Source organism: Salvelinus fontinalis, chromosome 11, assembly GCF_029448725.1.
Source record: "Salvelinus fontinalis isolate EN_2023a chromosome 11, ASM2944872v1, whole genome shotgun sequence".
NCBI classification, from domain to species: Eukaryota; Metazoa; Chordata; class Actinopteri; order Salmoniformes; family Salmonidae; genus Salvelinus; species Salvelinus fontinalis.
In genome coordinates this window covers 16,056,908-16,080,580 of record NC_074675.1, presented here as the reverse complement: position 1 = coordinate 16,080,580, position 23,673 = coordinate 16,056,908, and the positions used below count along the sequence as shown (strand labels likewise).

The following is a 23,673-nucleotide window of genomic DNA, read 5'->3' as shown; positions in this document are numbered from 1 at the left end:
GAAAAATCATTATCGGTCGACCTCTAATTCATAGCTAGTTTAGAGGTTTGACCTACATGATAGTGACTTTTCATCTTTTGAAAACCTGCACATAACACCTAACCATAAATATCTTCCTAAAGTTGCCATCTCCTAATATTGTTGTCCTGTGTCTGCTGCCCCCCCCCCCCCCCCCCCCCCCCCCCCCAGCTGATGCCAGCGGTACTGCGGGCGCTGAAGGGCCGGGCGGCCAGGGTGTGTCTGACCCAGGAGCTCAACCAGCACGTCCTGCAGAACCGAGCCGTGCTGGACGACCAGCAGTTTGACTACATCGTCCGCATGATGAACTGCACCTTACAGGTACATGCCGACGCCACAGAAAATCTCTCTTATTCACAAAGTTCTACTGTAGACCGCAGCACGCAGTCGGGTTCAGTACATAGAACGGCTGTATTGAAGGAGTTCTGAAAGCAATAACTTTAACTCCTTGGGACTTTTTCTAAACAGTGCAATGCTACTTATTTTTACACTGCAATGGAGGCCTTTATATTTTCATAAGATCATACACTGAATAATGGAGCCTAATCGGTGGCGTTTGCATGACTGACATTGTGAGTATGGCGATGTTGACCTCTATTCTCCTACTCAGGACTGCTCTCACATGGATGAACACGGTATTGCAGCCATCCTCCTTCCCCTGGTCACAGCCTTCTGCAGAGTAAGTCACAAAAACAAACAATCCTTATTCAACACAAAAGAAACAAATCATTGTCCTCGTAGCGCTTAAAATGGTCTGTTTCTAAAGCTTCTGTGTGGCCTTGTGTGTTTGTGTCTGGCAGAAACTAGGCGCGGGCATCACCCAGTTTGCCTACAGCTGTGTGCAGGAGCACATGGTGTGGACTAACATGCAGTTCTGGGAGGCCATGTTCTACAGTGATGTCCAGAACCACATCAGAGCCCTGTATCTGGAGGCAGACGGGGGGGAGCTGTCCACCTCTGTAAGAACAGACCCTACAATTACACTACAAGCAGAACAAGCAGGGCCTTTTTTAAGCTAATGCTCCTGTCTATTAGTATCAAACACAGCAATAAAAACATAACCGAGGCCTTTTCCTTGATAATAGTACTTAGTCCTTGGAGTACATCCTTACATTGACCCCATCTGACCTTTCCTCTTCCACCCCCCAGTCTCACGGTCAGCAGGAGTCTGGTCCAGCAGCAGGAGGTCAGGAGCTGCTGGGTGCTCTGGAGCTGGCGTCAGAGCAGAGCAGGCTGTGGCCCACGCTCAGCAAGGAGCAGCAGAGTGAGCGCGTGCAGAAGGAGGAGAGCACGGTGTTCAGCCAGGCCATCCACTACGCCAACCGCATGTCCTACCTGCTGCTGCCCCTGGACACCAGCAAGAACCGCCTGCTCAACAGGTCCGGGATAGGGGATGTGGAGAGTGTTAGCAACAGCTACGTCACCAACAGGTACACCAACAGGTGGGGGACGCACACACACACAAAAACACTCGACAACAGACAGACAAACACACCCAACAGCTTAATCACTAACAGAAACCCTAGACATGTTAAAAACAGCTTGTCAAACGTTGGGCAGCTTTGTAACATCTTACAGTGGAACCAGCAACAAACTTATGCCTAGGGATAAGACTTTAACTTTGAAGTTCAAGCTCATATTGGTCGTTCCTAAGATGCCTTTGTTGTTTTTATTTAGCATTGCTGGCAGCATGGCGGAGAGCTACGACACAGAGAGCGGCTTTGAGGACGCTGAGAGCTCTGACGTGGCCAACTCTGTGGTGCGATTTATCAACCGCTTCGTAGACAAAGTGTGTAACGAGAGTGGGGTGACCAACGAGCACCTCAAGGCACTACACACCATGATACCAGGTAGGAATCTCCATTTTGTGTTTTCGGTGCTCATGTTGTGAACTTTCCTTGACAGATCAGGGTTGTATTCATTAGGCACTAAATGGAAGAAAACGGACTGACGGGGAGGGATTCCCTGAACTTGTCCAATAAGAAACACTTGTTTTAGTTTTCCTTTGCAAAGCGTTTTGCTACTGTGTTCCCTAATGAATATGACCCAGGTTTTCTAGAGTTCAAATTGTGTGTTAGTTTTAATCAGTTTCTCTATCTCCTCTCTCCCTCCTGTGTTGTTCCACAGACATCGTTCAGATGCACATCGAGACGCTGGATGCAGTCCACAGGGAGAGTAAGCGACTGCCACCGATCCAAAAGGTAACCAATTCCTTATTTTACATTACGCTGGACAAAAGCCACGCAGAGCCCCGCCCCAGGCCAGCCACGCTCAACCCCCTCTCCACCAATCCCTGCTCAGTGTCACAGTGCCACGCCCACGGCAGGTACGTCTGTCCCAGCGACAGCGCCATGTGTGACTCGCACTACTACGCCTGAGCCGTGCATGCTGGGTTGATGTAGTTCCCCTCTCAGAAGCCGGGGTCTCGTTCATTTAGAACTAAAATGGGAGAAAATGTTTTGAATTGAGGTACTTCCTAATTTTGTCCAATACCAACAAGAACGCGGATTTCCTGTTTCAGTACATTTTCTCCCGTTGGTGCCTACTGAACGTGAACCTGGTAGATGACTACAGCCTGAGCAGTGCATGCTGGGGGTTGTAGTTCTCTATAGCCTGCGTCACTGACTCTTGTGCCTTCAGACAGAAGGGTGCAGTTTGCTCTGGTTGTTCTGTGGAGTTTTCTGCCAGCAGTTGGAGAGGGATAGTAGCTTGGCTCGGCATGTCTGTTGTGTTAATTGCATCTAAGCATTGTCCTAGCATATGCATCAACCAAGAGCTCAGGGATGCCCTGTATCAGATATCAGTCCAATTGGATCTCACCTTTTGTGCGTTTTCTGTGTTTATCCCATCTTATAATACCTCAGAGAGCGCATCACATTTGACCTGATCCCACCTCCCAGAATGCTCTTTTTTTTTTTCTGCATGAGCGTTCATGTCATATGAATTCCAGTTAAATCCTCTCGCAATGAGCTGGACCCAGGGCATTAGGAGTTGCACAACAGATTATGAAATGGGTTACAAAACGAGTGCCTTAACAAATGTTCTATTATGAGTTGAGCTGCTCTGTTTGGTGTAGTTGCCCCAGCGTAGGCCTCTCCAGCGTCGCTGGGCACAGGACATTATGTCATGCTCTGAGCCAGATGTTCAATTGGTCTTTAACAGAAACTGGACCTGCCGCTCTTCATACTTTGAATACCTCTCTATACATCCAAGAATGCTGTGAGATGACTTTGTGAAAAATTTGAGAAAATATACAAATGGTTGTTAACATGTTACCTCTTTTGAAGGGGAAAGCCCTAAACCACTCAAAATTGCAGTTTATATTATACTAGTCTTAAGAGATTTGAATAGTTTCATATCCAACTTGTTTTACTTGTTGAGCATCAGGGTTGTCTTTGCCAAGATCCCACCAGCCAATTGAGATATTGGCAAACGTTTATGTTTTGTAACATTAACAAATTGCAATCAAATGTCTCCATTTTGATATCTCCGTTTTCAAATCGTGTGATACATTTGTGCTTCAGCATGCGATCTGGATTGACATGTGCCATTTGTTGTGGTGAATTTGATTTGAAATATAGAACCACCAATGTAAGGATGGCTTATATATTTGAGTTCTGTTGGACATAAAGCACTAGCAACTGCCCCCCCCCCCCCCCCCCCCCCAACCTTACCTACCTTGTCTTTCCTTTCCTCTCCTTCACTCCTCCCTGTCCCCGTGCTGCAGCCCAAGCTTCTGAGGCCCATTCTTCTGGCGGGGGAGGAGCTGGTGATGGACGGCATGCGGGTGCACCTGATCTCAGACGGCCGGGAGGAGGCCACGGGGGCCTTGGGGGGTCCACCCCTCCTCCCTGCCGAGGGGGCCATCTTCCTCACCACCTACCGCCTCATCTTCAAGGGCACGCCCAACGACCCGCTGGGTAAGAGGGTGTTGTAAACACAAACATGCTAGCAGTAAACATGTTACCAGTAATGCACACATGCACACACACTTTCTCTCTAACCCTGAGTGTTGTTGCTGTGCAGTGGGTGAGCAGGTGGTGACTCGGTCGTTCCCCATCGCCTCCCTGACTAAGGAGAAGAGGATCTCTGTCAGTCTGTCCATGGACCAGTTCATACAGGAGGGTCTTCAGCTACGCTCCTGCACTTTCCAGGTACACCTCTACCCTCTATCCTGCCAACCTCGTATCCATCGCCCTACTGCCTAAACACCAGGCCCCTAAGCCTTCATAGCTTCTCCTCCCTCAACCCAGCTACCCCCCCCTCCACACACTCATTCTGCATCGTAACGCTCTCCATTTTAAATTTGACAGAACACTCATTAATTTGTGTTTTTCTGACACTCCTCATATCTCTCTCCTTCTCCTGTAGCTGCTGAAGATAGCGTTTGATGAGGAGGTGGCGTCAGACCTGGCCGAGGTGTTCCGGAAGCACATGCACAAGCTCCGCTACCCACAGCACGTCCAGGGAACCTTCGCCTTCACCGTGGGCCAGAGCGGCAAGACGTTGGTCGAACACAAGACCAAGGACAAGAACCAGTCAATAAAGTAAGACAAGACCGATATAACGCACACGCACGTCAACCACAAGAACCAAAACAACACTAAAAGGAAACCGGAAGAGCATACACACGCCAAACACATTTCAACACACATCAGCATTGTATAAAACGTCAGTACCGCTCCAGTTTTATCGTCAGTCAGCAGAGTAATGAGAAAGTGTAAATCTGTAAGACGTTTCACACCTCTCACATCCTCCAGGTCAAGTACAGAACATCCATTTAAAAAGCTCTTACTCACTAAAGGATGTGGGTCACAGATGACACCCCAGCACTGTAATGTGAGCTGAATATACAGCCTGCCCCAAGCAGCAGCCTCTGGAGATATAGTAGTCCACATTATTGCCCTACATTTCATAGCTGTCCTGACAGTTTAAAGAATATATTAAAACCTTGTGCATTTTTATCTGACGGTCTCTGATTTAAAGTCAGTTTTTGGTGTGATGTATTAATAAAACAGGATTTATAGACTTTTTGCTTGCGAGTGTAAGTGCTTCAGTGAGTGTGAACCCTTGTTCTTGTGTAACCACCAATGGGCCATATAGCATGCAGATTGTTTAGTTCTGCTTGCTGCACACGGACTTATTCCAGGCAGGGTCAGTACAGAGGAATGCAGCTTCACATCCTACACTCTATTCTGTCCACTGTTACTGCCAGTAGACCCCCAGAGTTCCCTTTTACTTTATCATCCCCCACTCTCTCCATTTCTCCCTCTCTCTGTCGCTCTCTCACTCTGTCTGTGTGTATTTCTCCCCCCCGTCACTCCTTCCTTTTTTCTCTCTCATGTGGGGTATGAAAAGAGTATGAGCTCTCTGAGAGCTGGCTTCTATCTGTTGAATAATGCAGCAGTGGAAACAGTGACTGCTCCTCCGTGTTTGTCCCTGGTGTTTCCATCTCCTCCCAGAGTCGTCACGCCACTAAAAGACTCCATTCATTCAATGATATTAACCTCACGACAATGCGGGCCCAACCCCCCTGCAGCAGTGAGCAAGCTCAACTAGCAGTCTTTTAATGCGTTCATTAGCTTTAATTATGCATACAGACTACCGCCGAGTCTGCATTAGGGATGTGCCTTGGATTTAATTGACCGGTTATTTAAACTTCTAAGTACCACTCAGTGGTTTTGTACCTTTTAAATTTATAACCAGGGTTCTATTCACTTGACATGAAATGGAAGCAAACGGGCCAAAACAGGGAGGTACAATCTAAACTTGTTCAATAAGAAACACTTGTTTTCATTTTCCGTTGCAAAGTGTTTTGCTATGGTGTGCCCAAAGGAATATGACCCAGGAAGTAGACGTCATTAAGTTTTGCTTTAACTGAAGTTAACTATGTTGTGAACCCTTTTTTATGTCTCTCCTCCTCCTCTCACTTCCTCACCCCTCCACCCTTCCTAAGAACACTTTCCAAAAACCTGGTGAAGAGTGCGAAGAGGACGATCGGTCGACAGTATGTGACCCGGAAGAAGTACTCACCTCCCACCTGGGAGAACAGGAGCAGCCTGCAGTCAGAGCTGGACGAGGATGAGATCTCCGGTAGGACATGGTGTTGACAACTCAAGCAGCAACGTCAAGGTTTAGGGCGGCATTTTGACTTAAGATCCACGCACTCCCATTGACATAAATACCTGTCTTATGTAAAAGTCTTGAGTTGCTGTTGAATGGTCTCTACAGTGTTTGATCTGAGGTAGTAGGCCAGTGTACACTGTCTCTGACTGTCTGTGTGTCTGCTACAGTCTCAGAGGAGTTGGACCAGGGCTCCCTCACCCTGTCTTCCACCATCCGCTCCTCGGACAGACAGACCATGAGCAACGTGGTGGAGCGCGCCTGTTGCCGTGACTATCAGCGGCTAGGACTGGGCACGCTCAGTAACAGCCTGACGCGCTCCAAGAACGAGCCCTTCCGCATCTCCACCGTCAACCGCATGTACACCGTCTGCAGGAGGTAAGTTCACGGTCCAACCGCAGATAGAATATGTTTTTACGACGGGTTCACGGTCAAATCTCATGTGGGACTCCCTAAAAACACACCACTTCGACACTCTTCGTTTTACATTTATATAAATAAACATTCAGTCATTTTACTTTGATGTGACTTGAAATGCAGAGTGGGCCAGTGAGCAAACTATATTTTAACACATGACATTATCTTGTGGTCATGACATTCTCCAGTGACATGAACAGAATGTCATCTCAACCCGAACTCCCTCTTCTCTGGTCTCTCTCTCTGTCTCTGTCTCTCTGTCTCTGTCTCTCTGTCTCTGTCTCTCTGTCTCTGTCTCTCTGTCTCTGTCTCTCTGTCTCTCTGTCTCTCTGTCTCTCTGTCTCTCTGTCTCTCTCTCTCTGTCTCTCTCTCTGTCTCTCTCTCTGTCTCTCTCTCTGTCTCTCTCTCTGTCTCTCTCTCTCTCTCTCTCTCTCTGTCTCTCTCTCTCTCTCTCTCTGTCTCTCTCTCTCTCTCTCTCTGTCTCTCTCTCTCTCTCTGTCTCTCTCTCTCTCTCTGTCTCTCTCTCTCTCTCTGTCTCTCTCTCTGTCTCTCTCTCTCTCTCTCTGTCTCTGTCTCTGTCTCTCTGTCTCTGTCTCTCTGTCTCTGTCTCTCTGTCTCTCTCTCTCTCTCTGTCTCTCTCTCTCTCTCTGTCTCTCTCTCTCTCTCTGTCTCTCTCTCTCTCTCTGTCTCTCTCTCTGTCTCTGTCTCTCTCTCTGTCTCTCTGTGTGTTACCAGTTACCCCGGCCTGTTGATCGTGCCCCAGAGCATCCCAGACTCCACCATCCAGCGCATCTCCCGCTGTTACAGACAGAACCGTTTCCCTGTGGTGTGCTGGAGGAACTCTCGTACCAAGGCTGTGCTGCTGCGCTCTGCAGGCCTCCATGCTAAGGGAGTGGTGGGCTTCTTCAAGTCCCCCAATGCCCCCAGTGCCGGTACGACACACACTAAAAGTTAGTTAGATGGTGTCTTTAAGGGAATGACTGGGGATGTTGGGCTTTGTTTAGGAATAATAAAACACGCCAAACCACCTATATCAGTAGCAATGTTATGTGAAAGTATAAGAATGTGATCGAGAAAGTCTCAACTCATCAGAAACAATGAGCAAATAGACCAACACTTTAGATGCATAGAAATGCACAGCTCATGCTCCTTACAGCTTGAGCAGCATTTTTTAGTCTTCAGCATTTTATACCCAGCATGCAAAGCTGCAAAAACCAGTGGTGATTGACAGTTGTGATCCTTCCCCAGGCCCCTCCCAGGCCGACTCGACCAGCCTGGAGCAGGAGAAGTACATGCAGGCGATCATCAGCTCCATGCCCTCCTACTGTGAGCCCAGTGGCAGGAACACACTTGGCGGCTTCACCTCCAGTCACATGAGCACCTCAGGTAGGACACACACACATCAGGGTTTCTGTTAGCCTGCTAAAATCCAGCTTTTGGCCCAATTAAAAAAAAAATGAAAATCCAATAAAATTGACACTGGCCAATTGTCCCCCAATAAATAAAATAATCCCATTTCAAAATAATGCTTTTTAGCCAATTCATAGCTGGAAATACCAGTCGATGGAAATACATTTAACCGGTCATGCTTATCGGTCTATAGTTTAATTAGCATAATTTAGTGGAATTAAATTGGCTTGTGTGTATTTTCGTTAGTCGATATGTTTCTTATTTATCACACACACTTTTTGGGGGGAAAATCTGTAAAATGGTGCGAGAGCTGCTGCTACAGCTCCTGTTGCTGCTGGTGTGAAATGTGCTTTTTATAAGCCCAATCATTGCACAACAATTCTAAATACGTTTGCGTGTTAACAGTCACCATTAAAAAAAGCGACTTTATTTCTCAACTGGTAATTGAAGCACCATTCAAGTGCTTAGGCAACGGTAGGCATGATTCAGCAGGTCACACACCACTTTAGAATGTGAGATGGAGATGGAATACATTTTGAAAACATATATACTTAATTGTGTGAAACCTTAACGTTTTACTTCATATTATGAGGCACGTCTTACCTTGCTTCAATGTAGCTGAGCCAAAATCTGTTTCTATAAACGTGGAGGCATTTATTTTCTAAAGATTTCCATATGCCAATGAAACAAGTAGCCAAATGTTCAATTAAAAAAAAAAATTTGTTTTCAAATCAACTGTCTTTCATTGTCCAGTAGCAAAAAACACAATCCTAATCATATTAGCAATCCATGCTAGTTGTTGATTCTTTAGATCTCCGATCTTTCTACATTTCAAATTGTTGTTTTCATCTCACATGAATCCGCTTGCATGTGCAGTGTGCTTTTGACAACAATGTTTTCCTGCTAATTGCATTATGGAACTAACATTAGTGTGAAGCCTATAACTGCCGCGTGCACATTGCTGCGCTTATGATGTGATTAAATAATAGTTTATCAACATGTTAAGCTAAATGTTCTGATCTGTGCATGAGCATCAATGCTTTTTAAACAAATTTTGATGTACTGGTTATATGAATTTGGAATCTATCGTTCCCCAAATGTCCCAGAGTCTGTTTGGAATAGGCAATTTATTTCTGGCACAGAATGACAAGCTGACCCAATAGAATAGCTCAACTTTTCTACAATGGGGGACACAGGCTAGGGATTTTCCTGCTCGTTACTGGTCTTCGCTGAGGAAAAGTAAATGTGGACAGTTATTCTAACATCTTCAAAGTGCGCTTCGGAATTCGGAAGGACGCGAGCCGTTGCATCCTCGAGTTGCATGTGCTGTTAAGTGCATTATCGTAATCTAAATGTGATTTCAGTCATTCTGAGCACTGGGGGTGGACGCCCTAATCAGGTTACACACCCAATGCATATAGGTCTGGTAAATTTAAAATGCTGTCGATCAAATGTCCAGCTCCACATTTTCCCATCGGAAACACACACACACTCTTAAGCCAGAGTGTGTGAACCTTTGCCTGTGTCTATCTCCAGACTCGTCAGATAAGCTGAGGCAGCCTAAGATCGGAGCTCTGATGAAACAGGTGATGGGAGGCAAGGAGGACGTACCTGGAACCTTCAACCGCGGAGGTGAGATTGTGGTTTTACTGTGTATGTGGTTGTGTTACTTTCGTCAATTAGTTCACAGAAGCTTCCTTTACAAGGAATGCCTTATATTTCTAGGTTTGGTTTGGTTTGGTTTGGTTTGGGATTGTATTGTATTGTGGCTTGCCCTACAAGTACCTGCCAAGGAACATTCACTGGAACTAACCCAAAAGAGGAATGGTGGTTGTTACCTTAATAATAACCAATCTCCATAGTGTATCCATATGTGGGCCTGTGTGTGTGTGTGTGTATGACTGTGTGAAACCTTCTCCCCCTATGGTGTTGGTTAACGGGCATCATCTCTGTGTCATTTGACCTCAGCTCTGGGTCAAAGGGCGAGGGTCATCTCCCTCTCTCAGCCCAGAGTTTCAGGCAAGGCCAGAAACCCCCCTGGAGGTACAGTATGCACCGACCCCTGGCTCCCTGTCTCCCCAATCTAACCAATCAGGACTCTTAACAGTGACGTCAGTCTGTCTGCGTTGGCTGGCGTCCCCGCCCGTCGGTCCCTCTTTCCCTGTGATCTCCTAGTGTGTCTCTCTCGCTCTCCTTCTCGCTCTCAGGACTAACTTTTTGTTGTCCAATCTCTTCTTCTTTCAAGGCATCTGTTTGCATGCTTTTCTAGTGGGCCGTCGACTCTACACACACTGCTGCAGATCGTCCTGTTTGTCCATGTTTCTGTTCTGTGTTTGATTACTACTGTGTGCTGTGAGTGGTCTGATGACTCATGTTTTCCCAGCGTTGTTTGGTTTGGAGCATCATTTTCACATATAGCCTATTTAGCATAATAGATCAATCTTACTATAGTTGTTCAATTATTTATACCTTGGGGTACTTTTTTATCAGCATGGCTTTCAGTTAGTCTAGTGGAATAGAGTACAATGAATGTATGTGCCACTGCCACTGCATAAATGGCTTGTGTGTGTTGATAATGGCAAACTTGGAGAGTGCATACTGTATCTGTGTGTGATAACCCCCTCTATAACCTCTCCCTGTGTGTGTGTGCTCTAGGGAAGTGGGGCAGTATCCGGGGTAGTGGGCGTCTGAGTGCCTACAACCCAGAAGTGGGGAACAGACTGTCCAGTAAGGAGTCTCCCCAGCCCAACGGGGGCCCCAGTGAGGCCCTGTTCCTCCGACAGCAGAGGGCCTACCTCTACATCATCGGAGACAAGACACAGCTCAAAGTAACTGCCAATACACAATACTACACTAGACTGTCTACTTATTTAGTATTGATTGACTCAATATCCCAGAAGTCTTTGGAGGTCTTGGTGTCATTGAACTTTCAATCAAATGTATTTATAAAGTCCTTCTTACAAAAGCCAGATAAAATTAAAAGGGCCTATTTATATAACGAATATAAATTCGGAGGGCAGAAATGATTAAATATTAAAGCATTAGACCTCTCACTAAAGGCATCAGTCATACAAAAGTTATACTTAAATCCAAACTGGTTCTCTAGTAAATTGGTACGAATGTCTCATCCTATGTTCAAGAAGGGCCTTTTTCCCTTTATTCAGATTACACCTGCTCACTTTCGGTTGTTTGAAAAGGAAATAATCTCCAAAATATCTTTCTTTTTTAAACAAGCCTTAGAAATTTGGTTGCAATTTCAGTTTGATCCACCTGAAAGGACGGAACAAATAGTACAACAAATATTGTGGTTAAATTCAAATATAGTAATTGATAAAAAAAACTGCATTTATCGAAGAAATGTTTAAAAAAGGTATAATTTTTGTGAATGATATCATAAATAGGACTGGTGGAGTAATGTCACACATGCAGCTAACATAGACATATGGAAATGTCTGCTCTACCCAAAATTACAACCAATTAATTGCAGCATTACCACAAAAATGGAAGAGGCAAGTAGAAGGGGAAAAAAGTAAGGAACTTGTATGTCGGCCCTGTATTAAAGAACATAAATGGTTAAAGAAAAGTGTGATAAATAAAAACATATACCAATTTAATTTAAGGACCAAAAAACTGACAGCTGTGCCATATAAATTGCAAAATAGTTGGGAAGAGATTTTCGATGTACCCATTCCATGGCACATGGTTTATGAATTGATACGCAAAACAACGCCGGATTCAAAACTTCGAATTTTTCAATTTAAATTACTATACAAAATTCTTGCAACTAATAGAATGTTATATATATGGGGGATACAATCTTCCCAGCTCTGCAGATTCTGCTGTGAGGAGGCAGAGTCATTAGATAATTTATTTTGGTATTGTCCGTATGTAGCTCGTTTTTGGTCACAGGTCCAGGAATGGCTGAAGAATTGCAACATTTGCGTAGAACTAACGCTACAGATAGCAATACTGGGGGATTTGAAAAGCCATAGTCAATCAATCAATAATTATTTTAGCAAAAATGTTTATTTTTAATTTACAATCCGTGGAAGCTATGAGAATAGGAAGATTCAAATCTTTTGTGAAGCATCACCGCACAGTTGAAAAATATATGGCAAATAAAAATCCGAAATGGATGATGTTGGAAGATAGATGGGAAGGGTTGAGTGGAGCTGAAGGGTGGGACTAATAACAAGATAAACAATGTAGGGCATACGGGATCTGTGAAATGTGTATAGGTGCGGAGCTTTTGTGAAATAGCACAGTTACAAGTGGAAATCAAACTGGATGGACAACAGAAATAGAGGAAGGACTAAGAACAAACAAGAGAGAACTATTATAAAGTAGACTGTGTCTGTAAAATGTGTATAAGATGTATAAATTGAAGGTAAAAACAGAAATGTTTATCAGTTTACTCCAATTGGGGGATCGGTGGTAGGGTTTGCGGGGAATAATAATAAAGGTATATTCTTTAAAAAAGTATGTATGTCTATATAGGTATGTGTATGTATATATGTGTATATGTATGCATACGTGTATGGATATATATATTTACCCCCAAAAATATAAGCTGGAAAAAAAAAAAGGCATTCTTACATAAACTGATATCTCAAAGTGCTGTACAGAAACCCAGCCTAAAACCCCAAACAGCAAGCAATGCAGGTGTAGAAGCACGGTGGCTAGGAAGAACTCCCTAGAAAGACCAGAACCTAGGAAGAAACCTAGAGAGGAACCAGGCTATGAGGGGTGGCCAGTCCTCTTCTGGCTGTGCCAGGTGGAGATTATAACAGAACATGGCCAAGATTTTCATAGATGACCAGCAGGGTCAAATAATAATAATCACAGTGGTTGTCGATGGTGCAACAGGTCAGCACCTCAGGAGTAAATGTCAGTTGGCTTTTCATAGCCAATCATTCAGAGTATCTCTACTGCTCCTGCTGTCTCTAGAGAGTTGAAAACACCAGGTCTGGAACAGGTAGCACGTCTGTTGAACAGGTCAGGGTTCCATACCCGCAGGCAGAACAGTTGAAACTGGAGCAGCAGCACGGCCAGGTGGACTGGTGACAGCAAGGAGTCATCAGGCCAGGTAGTCCTGAGGCATGGTCCTAGGGCTCAGGTCCTCCGAGAGAGAGGGAGAGAATTAGAGAGAGCATACTTAAATTCACACAGGACACCGGATAAGACAGGAGAAATACTCCAGATATAACAGACTGACTCTAGCCCCCCGACAGATAAACTACTGCAGCATAAATACTGGAGACTAAGACAGGGGTCAGGAGACACCGTTGCCCCATCCGACGATACCCCCGGACAGGGCCAAACAGGCAGGATAAACCCCACACACTTTGCCAAAGCACAGCCCCCACACCACTAGAGGGATATCTTCAACCACCAACTTACCATCCTGAGACAAGGCCGAGTATAGCCCACAAAGATCTTCGCCACAGCACAACCCAGGGGGGGCGCCAACCTGGACAGGAAGATCACGTCAGTGACTCAACCCACTCAAGTGACGCACCCCTCCTAGGGACGGCATGGAAGAGCACCAGTAAGCCAATGACTCAGCCCCTGTAATAGGGTTAGAGGCAGATAATCCCAGTGGAGAGAGGGGAACTGGCCAGGCAGAGACAGCAAGGGCGGTTCGTTGCTCCAGTGCCTTTCCGTTCACCTTCACACTCCTGGGCCAGACTACACTCAATCATAGAACCTACTGAAGAGATGAGTCTTCAATAAAGACTTAAAGGTTGAGACCGAGTCTGCATCTCCCACATGTGTTGGCAGACCATTTCATAAAAATTGAGCTCTATTGGGGAAAGCCCTGCCTCCAGCTATTTGCTTAGAAATTCAAGGGACAGTAAGGAGGCCTGCGTGTTGTGACCGTAGCGTACGTGTAGGTATGTACGGCAGTACCAAATCGAAAAGATGGGTAGGAGCAAGCCCATGTAATGCTTTGTAGGTTAGCAGTAAACCTTGAAATCAGCCCTTACAGAGAGGCTAGCACTGGAGTAATATGATCAAATTTTTTGGTTCTAGTCAAGATTCTAGCAGCCGTGTTTAGCACTAACGGAAGTTTACTTTAGTGCTTTATCCGGGTAGCCGGAAAGTAGAGCATTGCAGTAGTCTAACCTAGACGTGACAAAAGTATGGATTCATTTTTCTGCGTCATTTTTGGACAGAACGTTTCTGATTTTTGTAATGTTACTTAGATGGAAAAAAAGCTGTCCTTGAAACAGTCTTGATATGTTTGTCAAAAGAGAGTTCAGGGTCCAGAGTAATGCTGAGGTCCTTCAAATGAAGATCTCTTTGTTTCTTGGGACCTAGAACAAGCATCTCTGTTTTGTCCGAGTTTAAAAGTAGAACATTTGCAGCCATCCACTTCCTTATGTCTGAAACACAGGCTTCAAGCGAGGGCAATTTTGGGGCTTCCCATGTTTCATCGAAATGTACATCTGCATAGCAGTGAAAGTTGACATTATGTTTCCGAATGACATCACCAAGAGATAAAATATATAGTGAAAACATGTGGTCCTAAAACGGAACCTTGAGGAACACTGAAATTTACAGTTGATTTGTCAGAGGACAAACCATCCACAGAGACAAACTGATATCTTTCAGACAGATAAGATCTAAACCAGGCCAGAACTTGTCCATGTAGACCAATTTGGGTTTCCAATCTCTCCAAAAGAATGTGGTGATTGATGTTATCAAAAGCAGCACTAAGGTCTAGGAGCACGAGGACAGATGCAGATCCTCGGTCTGACGCCATTAAGGTCATTTTTCCACCTTCACAAGTGCAGTCTCAGTGCTATGATGGGGTCTAAAACCAGACTGAAGAATTTCGTATACATTGTTTGTCTTCAGGACAAACCTTGACCCCTGTTTGTCCCATGTCATCAGGGTGGGAAGCAGGACTCGTTCCAGCAGTGGGAGGTGGTGCCCATTGAGGTGTGTGACGTGCGTCAGGTGAAGAACAGCTTTAAGAAGTTGATGAAGGCCTGTGTTCCCAGCTCAGCCACCTCTGAACCCAGCATGACTTTCCACCGCTGCCTGGAAGAGTCCGAATGGATGTGCCTGGTAATGCTGTCATTCATACAGTGTGTGTGTGTGTGTGTGTGTGTGTGTGTGTGTGTGTGTGTGTGTGTGTGTGTGTGTGTGTGTGTTAGCGTGTGCAACTGTAAAAGTGTATGTATTGTGCAATAGAGAGACCTATCTATGGATGCATTTTGTTTTTGTATGTTTATCCTGACTCTGCATATGATTTGTGTGCTAATCATGACGTGTGTGTCCAGCTCCACAGAGTTCTGCAGGTGTCTGTCCTGGTGGTAGAGTTGTTAGACACGGGCTCGTCAGTCATGGTCAGTCTGGAGGACGGCTGGGACGTCACTACTCAGGTATAACACACGTACTCACTTAACATACTCACAATGCAAACACACACCTCACAGCTACTGTAGGTCAACTTGTACATACATGTGATGCATCGTCTCTCCATGGTCTCAACCCTGTCTCTGCCTGTGCTATAGATCTGTCTCCTCATTCCGCTGTTTAGGTAACCTGTAAATTACAATCATCCTGTCTGACTGTCACACTGATTCTCGGTCTCTCTCTAGGTGGTGTCTCTGGTCCAGCTTCTGTCAGACCCGTACTACCGGACCTTCGATGGCTTCCGCCTGCTGGTGGAGAAGGAGTGGTTGTCGTTTGGCCACAGGTTCAGTCATCGTGGCGCCCAGACCCTGGCGAGCCAGAGCAGCGGCTTCACACCTGTGTTCCTGCAGTTTCTCGACTGCGTGCACCAGGTATGTACGTGTGGGGGTGGGTTTTATGAGTGCAGGTGTGACAGTAAAGTGTGTGTTTGTCTAACTGGGTGTTTACATGTCAGCTACTTTACCCATATCATCTGGATTCTGCTATTTATCTGTATTGGTGTGCATCTGTGTGTCTGAGTAAACATGTGTGTGTGTTTACCTGAGTGTGACAGAAAATTTCTTTTTTTCCCCAGCCAGTGATGTGGACTCGCATGTATGATGCGTCTCTGGCAGAGGGTTTCAATAGTCCTGTCTGTATTTATGATCCCAGCTTCACAATGGCTTGCTCTATTTAACCCCCTGTTACTGTCAGTAGTGTTATTATTACACACACAGGGAAATACACTGTGTGTACAAAACATTGGGAACACCTTCCTAATATTGAGTTGCTTGCCGTTTTGCACTCAGAACAGCATCAATTTAACAGGTGACACCAATAAGGGATCGTAGCTTTCACCTGGTCAGTCATGGAAAGAACAGGTGTTCCTAATATTTTGTACACTCAGTGTATATGGATTGTCGTTCTTATGAGTGCCTTTATATATTTCAATATTTTACAAATACATGAACTCTCTTTTTAATATGGTGAATTCATTCAAAGGTAACATCTAATAGTCAAATCATGGAGTAAAAGCCGATGAGCTGGTTCTACTCTTTTTGGCCATTTTCTGGTGTTTTGTGGTAACTGAGTGGGTCGAGCAGAACACGTCAACCCTGTTACCCATACAAAGACGTGCTAGAAATGTTTAAACAATTTATTGGTGAAGCTTGCATTGTTGCCCCTCCCTGTTTCACACAACAATCTTCCATTTCCCCTTTCACAAGGGGATTTATGGATGATTCAAGATTTTCTATTGTCATTTCTTTAGTTAACCTCTTGATGGGGATTTATATATTTTTTTTGTTGAGTTGAACATGTGCTCTATATAACAATGTTAAAATTAGGTGAAATAAAAACGTTTTTTTCCCCCCACTAAGTTACACTACTCAAAAGGCACCTAATTGTTAGAATGACCCATATCTCACTAGGAGCCTTTGTCTCTCTCTGCCTATGACCCATATCTCACTAGGATCCTTTGTCTCTCTCTGCCTAGACTGTCCTTAAATAGTCTTATTCATGTAAACTATGTTACAAAGCTCAGCCAAGAGCTATTAACCTGGGTCAAATATTTCCTGAATGTAATCAGATGAGTACGCTATGTCCCGACCATCCTGTTATATGGATGTGCTAGAACAGAGAATTTAAGTTTTAACAGGTCTTCCTCCTTTCCCCTTCATCCAAACATTTGTTTGAGAGAGTGCAGTCTGCTGACTCTGTGGCCTTTTCTCATTTGGGCAAAAGTCTGTCCTAAATGGTCGAGTGGTCCAGGAGCATATCAATTTGAAGGGTAGGCAAATGGAAGAGTTTCCTCCCCTCCTCGAAAGCCACCTATGATCGGGGATAGTCCTACAGTGCATTCGGAAAGTATTCAGGCCTTCACTTTTTACTTTACTTATTCTAAAATTGAGGATGTTTAAAAAAATGTATCTACACACAATGCCTCATAATGACAAAGTGAAAACAGGTTTTTAGAAATTTTTGCGAATGTATTAAAAATAAAAAACATACCTTATTTACATAAGTATTCAGACCCTGGGCCTCCTGAGTGGCGCCGTGCTAGAAGCGTTAGTACAGGCCCGGGTTCATTCCCGGTCTGTGCCACAACTGGCCGTGGTCCGGGAATCCCACAGGACGGCACACAATTGACCCAGCGTTGTTAGGGTAGGGTTTGGCCGGGGGGACTTTACTTGGCTCATCGCACCATAGCGACTCCTTGTGGAGGCTGACTGGTTGCCAATTTAACGTGTCTTCTCCGACACATTGGTGCGTGCGGCTGGCTTCCGGGTTAAGCTGGCTGGTGTTAAGGAGCGCGGTTAGGCAGGTCATGTTTCGGAGGACACATGACTCCACCTTCGCCTCTCCCAAGCCCGTTGGAGAGTTGCAGCGATGAGACAAGATTGACATTGGGGGGGTAGGAGGGAAAATAAGGGAATCAGGCCCTTGAAATTGAGCTCCGGTGCATCCTGTCATGTCTGGAGGAAACCTGGCACCATCCCCTCGGTGAAGCATGGGTGGCAGCGTTTTTCAGCAGCAGGGAAAGGAAGACTAGTCAGAATTGAGGGAAAGATGAACGGAACAAAGTACAGAGAGATCCTTGATGAAAACCTGCTCCAGAGGGCTCAGGACCTCAGACTGGGGCCAAGGTTCACATTCCAACAGGACAACAACCCGAAGACAACGCAGGAGTGGCTTCGGGACAGGTCTCTCAATGTCCTTGAGTGGCCCAGCCAGAGCTCGGACTTGAACCCAATCGAACATCTCTGGAGAGACCTGAAAATAGCTGAGCAGTGACGCGCCCCATCCAACCTGACAGCTTGAGAGGATCTACAGAGAAGTATGGAAGAAACTCCCCAAATACAGGTGTGCCAAGCTTGTAGTGTCATACCCAAGAAGACTCAAGCCTGTAATCGCAGCCAACGGTGCTTAAACAAAGTACTAAGTAAAGGGACTGAATACTTATGTAAATGTGGTATTTCAGTTTTTTATTTTTATACATTTGCAAACATTTCTTAAAACCTGTTTTTACTTATGGGTTATTGTGTGTAGATTGAGAAATGATTTAATCAATTTTAGAATAAGGCTGTAACTAAATCTGGAAAAGGTCCAGGGGTAGGAATACTTTCCAAATGCATCCTACCTGAGTTCTTCGCGGAAGAGTTCTGAAATCTGCCACACCCCGATTGAATCAGCTTTTGTTTATTCGGAGGAGAAAAGTATATACACGTTTAAAAACAATATGCTACTTCTATCTATAACATGTCTTGCACAACTAGCTATATTTTGTTTTATCACGTAATTCGCCCGATGACGCGTGAGAGGAGAGCCTAATTTCATACAAGCGCATTTTCATCCATGTTCCGTCTCCTCGCCGTTTCTCCTCGATGACCTTTGACCTTTTTCTAAAGGAAGCGAAAGAGGACGCAGGAGCTGCGCAAATCCAATTGAGGAAGGGCCAGTGAATGTTTGATCAAGAAGTTGAGCAGTAAACACATTAAGGGCAACTGACATGTTACCTTAAATCCTGTCCCCCTTCAGATCCACCTGCAGTTCCCCATGGAGTTTGAGTTCAGTCAGTACTACCTGAAGTTCCTGGCCTACCACTACGTGTCCAACCGCTTCAGAACTTTCCTGCTCGACTCGGACTACGAACGTATCGAGCTCGGTGAGCCTTTTCTCCGTTCTAGCAGATAAGGGCAGGAGTTTTACCTTATCAGATGGCCTCCAGATTCAGGTTACATGGTTAGGAGAAACTCCAGACCCCATAGATACTATCTGAATTCTTAGAAGTAGGTTATTTCAGTACACGTTTGGGTATTTGAGTGATTGGGTTCAGTGAGTTGATGAAACTTTCGTCTGTGTTAAGGGGTTCTGTACGAGGAGAAGGGGGAGAGGAAGAACCCACAGGTGTGTAAATCAGTGTGGGATTACATCGACCGGCTCAACAAGAAAACACCCATCTTCTTCAACTACATGTTCTCACCAGAGGATGAGGAGGTGAGTGAGCCTGGAACACTACTGGGTTACATTAGTCTGCCCCCTGGTGGGGAAGTTTACGTGGCTATCATACATTTTCTAATCAAGTGTAGGTTTGGTTTTACGATCTTAGGCTTGACCTAAGATTTACTAGTCGATCTTGAAGTTAGAATTATTCCTTTCAATTACATGCACATTTTGTGGTAACAAAAATAAATCCATGTGGTCATTTACTGTGTTTTTACTGTTTTCTTTTCCCCAGGTGCTGCGGCCGTACAGCTTCATCTCCAACCTGAAGGTGTGGGACTTCTACACAGAGGAGACGCTGTCTGAGGGCCCGTCTTACGACTGGGAGCTGGTGCAGAGGGGCCGGCAGGAGAGGCTGGCTGAGGAGGTGCCTGACAAACCAGACACCACCACCCCCAAATCCCAGCGACACATCGTCTGGCCCTGCTACGACAGCCGCAGCCGAGTGGTACCCGACGCCATCACCAAACTGCTGCAGGTTAGTGGAGATTACTTACACATTACGTATCATCAGTATATTGCAGTAGTCCCTGTATAACCATAACGTGTTGTATAAATGCTTATAGATGAATCTGACTTGCTCTGTGTATTCTGTCCTAGGACCTGCAGAGTCTGGAGGCTGAGTTGGGGTTGCCACCAGAGAAATGGAAGGACACTTGGGACAAGATCAAGGCCAACCAACGGGCCGAGGCCAAGCTGGAGAACAGGGTGAGAAACGCTGGACAACCAGAAGCTAACCTAGGGTTTCACTGGCTATTAGGATGCCATCCTTCTGACAAACAAACTTAGACACTTACTTAGACTTTTTGGAAAATAACTTATTGTAGATTTATAGTAGTGTGTTCTACTGACCTCTTGTGGGAACTATTTATGTTTTATTGAATAGATTAGCCTTCCCTAATCTAATCAGAGGATATCCCCCTGCATTTTCTTGCTCTTCCTCCGTTCTCTCGCTCTTTCAGCCATCGTTCAACAGCTCCTTGCTGATGTCGTCCAACCTGAGTCACCAGCGGCGGTCTCAGGGGGTGTACCTTCCGGAGAGTGGAGTGGGCTCCTCCATTAACCTAGCCATGGACCGTGAGACCAGCACCACCTCCACCCCTGTGGCCGGGCGCCCCAGCACCAGCACCCTATACAGCCAGTTCCAGAGCACGGAGAGTGAGAACAGGTCTGTACCCATTCCCTTATCACTGCCCCAGCAACACATTACCCCTCATTGTTACAAAAGTGGCTGACTGGGTTTCTTCTACCTTTGGCTCCCAGGAGTTTTGAGGGCATCCTGTTTAAGAAAGGCGCGTTGCTGAAGCCATGGAAACCCCGCTGGTTTGTGCTGGACAAGACCAAACATCAGGTAAGAGGAGGGAGGTGGACCATGATACTGATTGTTCCTGTGGTGGTGATGATAATGATCTCTCTCTCTCTCTAGCTGAGATACTATGAGACCAGGCAGGACAAGGAGTGTAAGGGGGTGATTGAGCTGGCAGAGGTGGAGTCCGTCATTCCAGGCACGCCCACCATGGGAGCGCCCAAAAACATAGAGGAGAAAGCCTTTTTCGATGTGAGATACCAGAGCGATATTTTTTATGAGTGTGTATTGTGACATGTTATGATCAGTGAATGCGTTTGCTAAATGACAATCAAGAATGGTCAAACAGTCTTAACCTCTCTCGTTCTCTTTCTACGGCAGCTCAAGACGACCAAAAGAGTGTATAACTTCTGTGCGCAGGACAGCCCCAACGCACAGCTGTGGATGGACAGTATTCAGAGTTGCCTCTCTGATGCCTAGAGAGATGCACGGCTCCACCATAACAGGAACCAATTAGCAGTGCTGAGGCACCCGATGGACATCTCTGCTGGCCAATCACAGGAGTTCCTCTCCAGAAGGAGGAATTGAGACAGATGTGGGAGGGTCCTTTCCACAGTTGAGCGCCGTTCAGTGTCGAACTGATGATGTCATGTTTCAGTGTTGTTATAAAATGAAAATTAAGTAATGACCACTCGCTTTTGTTTCACCGTGTTGCTGGCTGCAGCCTGTCACCTTGGTAGTACAACCACTATTTGCGCTGGATGTCTATGCAAAATGGAGCTAAAAGAAACAAAGCATGATGTAGTTTGTTGTGTGAGCTTGAAGATGGACAGTTTCTCACCAGACTAATCTAACTGGTGCATGCAGATGTAGCCAGACCCACCCATCCCTCCACACAACTTAACACTCCAGGGAGGAAGTAATGATGAACTACATTATCCAGCCATGCAGAGTATCCTGTCTGTAGTTAATTGGACTGTTTCCTTTAAGAACAGAACACAGAATAGTCGTCATGGTCACCTGCTAGCTGACGCTGAAGCCTCCCCTTTCACTGCCTGATGTAGCTGAGTCTTACCCGTGAGCAGTTGGACACTCACAGATCCCCTCTCCTCTAAGATGTCTCTTATTCCCTGGACACACCACCAAGGGAGCCCTCTCAACGGTTTATGAAGGATTTCTATTTTTTGGGTCACTCAATTGTGTCAGAGATATCAGTCCTCCTAGTTATCACCCCCAGAGCAGCTGGTGATATTAGCCCTCGTGATCAAACCAGGAGAATGGCAGTTGGAGATTCTAAATCCGCCAGTTCGGGAGTCTGTCTGCAGAACAATAGTGTTTACACAAGAAGCTAAAGTTCTTCCTCTATATTTATCAAAAACAAATAACCACTATTACAGTTCAGAATGTTAAGGGATGCTGAAGGAACATGTTTTTGTGAAGATTAATTTATGCACAAAATTATAAAACAAAGTTCAAAGGTGATGTTCTGGTCTGTTTACATGGCAGTGCTGAGACTGGATCTGACAGACTTCCTGGATACGACCCCCCTCCCCCTCAGTTTCTATGGTCAGGTTTAATGTTGGACAAATGGTATCAGTTATACAAGTGCCAGTGGATTTTAACATGTGACACGTATTAGACAGTTGGATTGGAATATGCTCTAAACAAGTAAAAAAAAGTATCCATGTAATACAGTTCTTAACCAGAGGGGGGCGTTAGTGATCAAGGCACTTAGAATAATACATTAGAATTTCCAACAATAATTACAGCCAATTAATAGCGTTTCAAAAGCATGTGTCTGAGCATAAGATATCACTCTCTGTGCTGTTTACCTTACTCAGCCTTTGTTTGGTGGTCTGTGAGTCACAGCTTGGCTTCTGAACAGTAATACTTCAGCGAGTCCCAACTTTCTCGCCGCTTCTCCTCTGTCTAAATCAGTGTTTTTAGCTAGAGGCTGGTACATTCTGTTCTTAAGCCTGTACATAGGAGTCAATGTCTTGTAGAGAATATGTTTAGCTGGAATTTGTAAGATTGCAATTAAGTCACTTGTTCGTTTTTTTACGCTACAGAGCAGTATCGTTTAGCCCCCAAGTTACGAAAACGGACACACTCCTCGTTTAAACACATTGCTGTGTAAAATATGGTTATACTGCTGTCTTGAACAGTAGATTTGTGTCTAACTCTTTGTATATACTACTCAGATTTGTATGTAACGTTTATGGTAGTAATTTATTTAACTTTGTGTCCTCGGTAAGAAAAGTTCCTCAATTACCACTTTTTAAAATTAGGAATCCAATGTGCCATCGTGACTAATGCTACTACTTTTTGGAAAATGTGTTGTATAAGTAAATCCTCAATGTCTTCTTTTTTTACATTGTTGTCCTTCCCCAATATCAATCCCTAAGCAGAGTGGAAATTGGTGTGTTTGTATGAGCAAGAATTAGCCTCCCTAGTTAAGGTGGGTTTTCTGGAATAGTTATGGAATCTCATTAAGTTGCTTAGCTGCACAGGTGAGGTGTTAGTCACACCCACCCACCTCACACACTTAAAACCCAGCTCACCCCATTTACTGAAGTCTACTTATCTCTCCTGATTTGGGTAGATTATATCCACAACGTTAATCAGTACAATATAACCTTATTTATTTAGGGTTTTTTCTCTAATTAGAAATTTCCTTGAGCTGGGTCTGTCAATCATGTAATATATTTTAGAATTAAAACAAAAACACTGTGGGTTTAAACGTCACTGTTTTGGTGTAGGTTTGTCTCTTTCTTCAAGTCTTTATTTAGTCCAAGATTAACAGATCAGTTGCTTTGGGTGATAATCTCTGATTAGTTATGAAGCTCTCAATTTTAGCACTACATGAGTACAAAGACATAGCACCAGTCTGATCATAACCCTCTATTCTTCAATCTATTAATTCTGTATCTATGCATGTGCTGGATGGTTGTGTCCAGAGGGGCCCCACCCTGTTGGGAGTAGTTAGTGGGCAG

At 45.0% G+C, this 23,673-nt stretch overlaps 1 protein-coding gene across 7 annotated transcripts in view; it reads left to right on the top strand.

Annotated features, from left to right (window-relative positions):
• sbf1 (SET binding factor 1) overlaps positions 1–23,425 on the top strand; it is an 82,014-nt gene extending 58,589 nt beyond the window's left edge. For 4 of the 7 annotated variants that reach the window (XM_055937671.1, XM_055937670.1, XM_055937668.1 and 1 more), the window contains 27 exons: positions 190–339; positions 629–697; positions 819–977; positions 1,168–1,460; positions 1,696–1,868; positions 2,146–2,219; positions 3,746–3,938; positions 4,045–4,172; positions 4,390–4,565; positions 5,975–6,111; positions 6,312–6,519; positions 7,294–7,490; positions 7,807–7,944; positions 9,505–9,600; positions 9,937–10,011; positions 10,624–10,796; positions 14,866–15,042; positions 15,258–15,359; positions 15,579–15,764; positions 18,910–19,036; positions 19,238–19,368; positions 19,610–19,852; positions 19,975–20,082; positions 20,337–20,542; positions 20,638–20,725; positions 20,801–20,932; positions 21,062–23,425. In XM_055937671.1, coding sequence (XP_055793646.1) covers positions 190–339; positions 629–697; positions 819–977; positions 1,168–1,460; positions 1,696–1,868; positions 2,146–2,219; positions 3,746–3,938; positions 4,045–4,172; positions 4,390–4,565; positions 5,975–6,111; positions 6,312–6,519; positions 7,294–7,490; positions 7,807–7,944; positions 9,505–9,600; positions 9,937–10,011; positions 10,624–10,796; positions 14,866–15,042; positions 15,258–15,359; positions 15,579–15,764; positions 18,910–19,036; positions 19,238–19,368; positions 19,610–19,852; positions 19,975–20,082; positions 20,337–20,542; positions 20,638–20,725; positions 20,801–20,932; positions 21,062–21,160 — 4,038 coding nt within the window. In that variant the 3' untranslated portion in view covers positions 21,161–23,425. The remainder of the gene's footprint in view (positions 1–189; positions 340–628; positions 698–818; positions 978–1,167; positions 1,461–1,695; positions 1,869–2,145; positions 2,220–3,745; positions 3,939–4,044; positions 4,173–4,389; positions 4,566–5,974; positions 6,112–6,311; positions 6,520–7,293; positions 7,491–7,806; positions 7,945–9,504; positions 9,601–9,936; positions 10,012–10,623; positions 10,797–14,865; positions 15,043–15,257; positions 15,360–15,578; positions 15,765–18,909; positions 19,037–19,237; positions 19,369–19,609; positions 19,853–19,974; positions 20,083–20,336; positions 20,543–20,637; positions 20,726–20,800; positions 20,933–21,061) is intronic. The other 3 variants (XM_055937672.1, XM_055937667.1, XM_055937669.1) reach the window with 2 other exon arrangements.
• Positions 23,426–23,673: the final 248 nt, after the last annotated feature.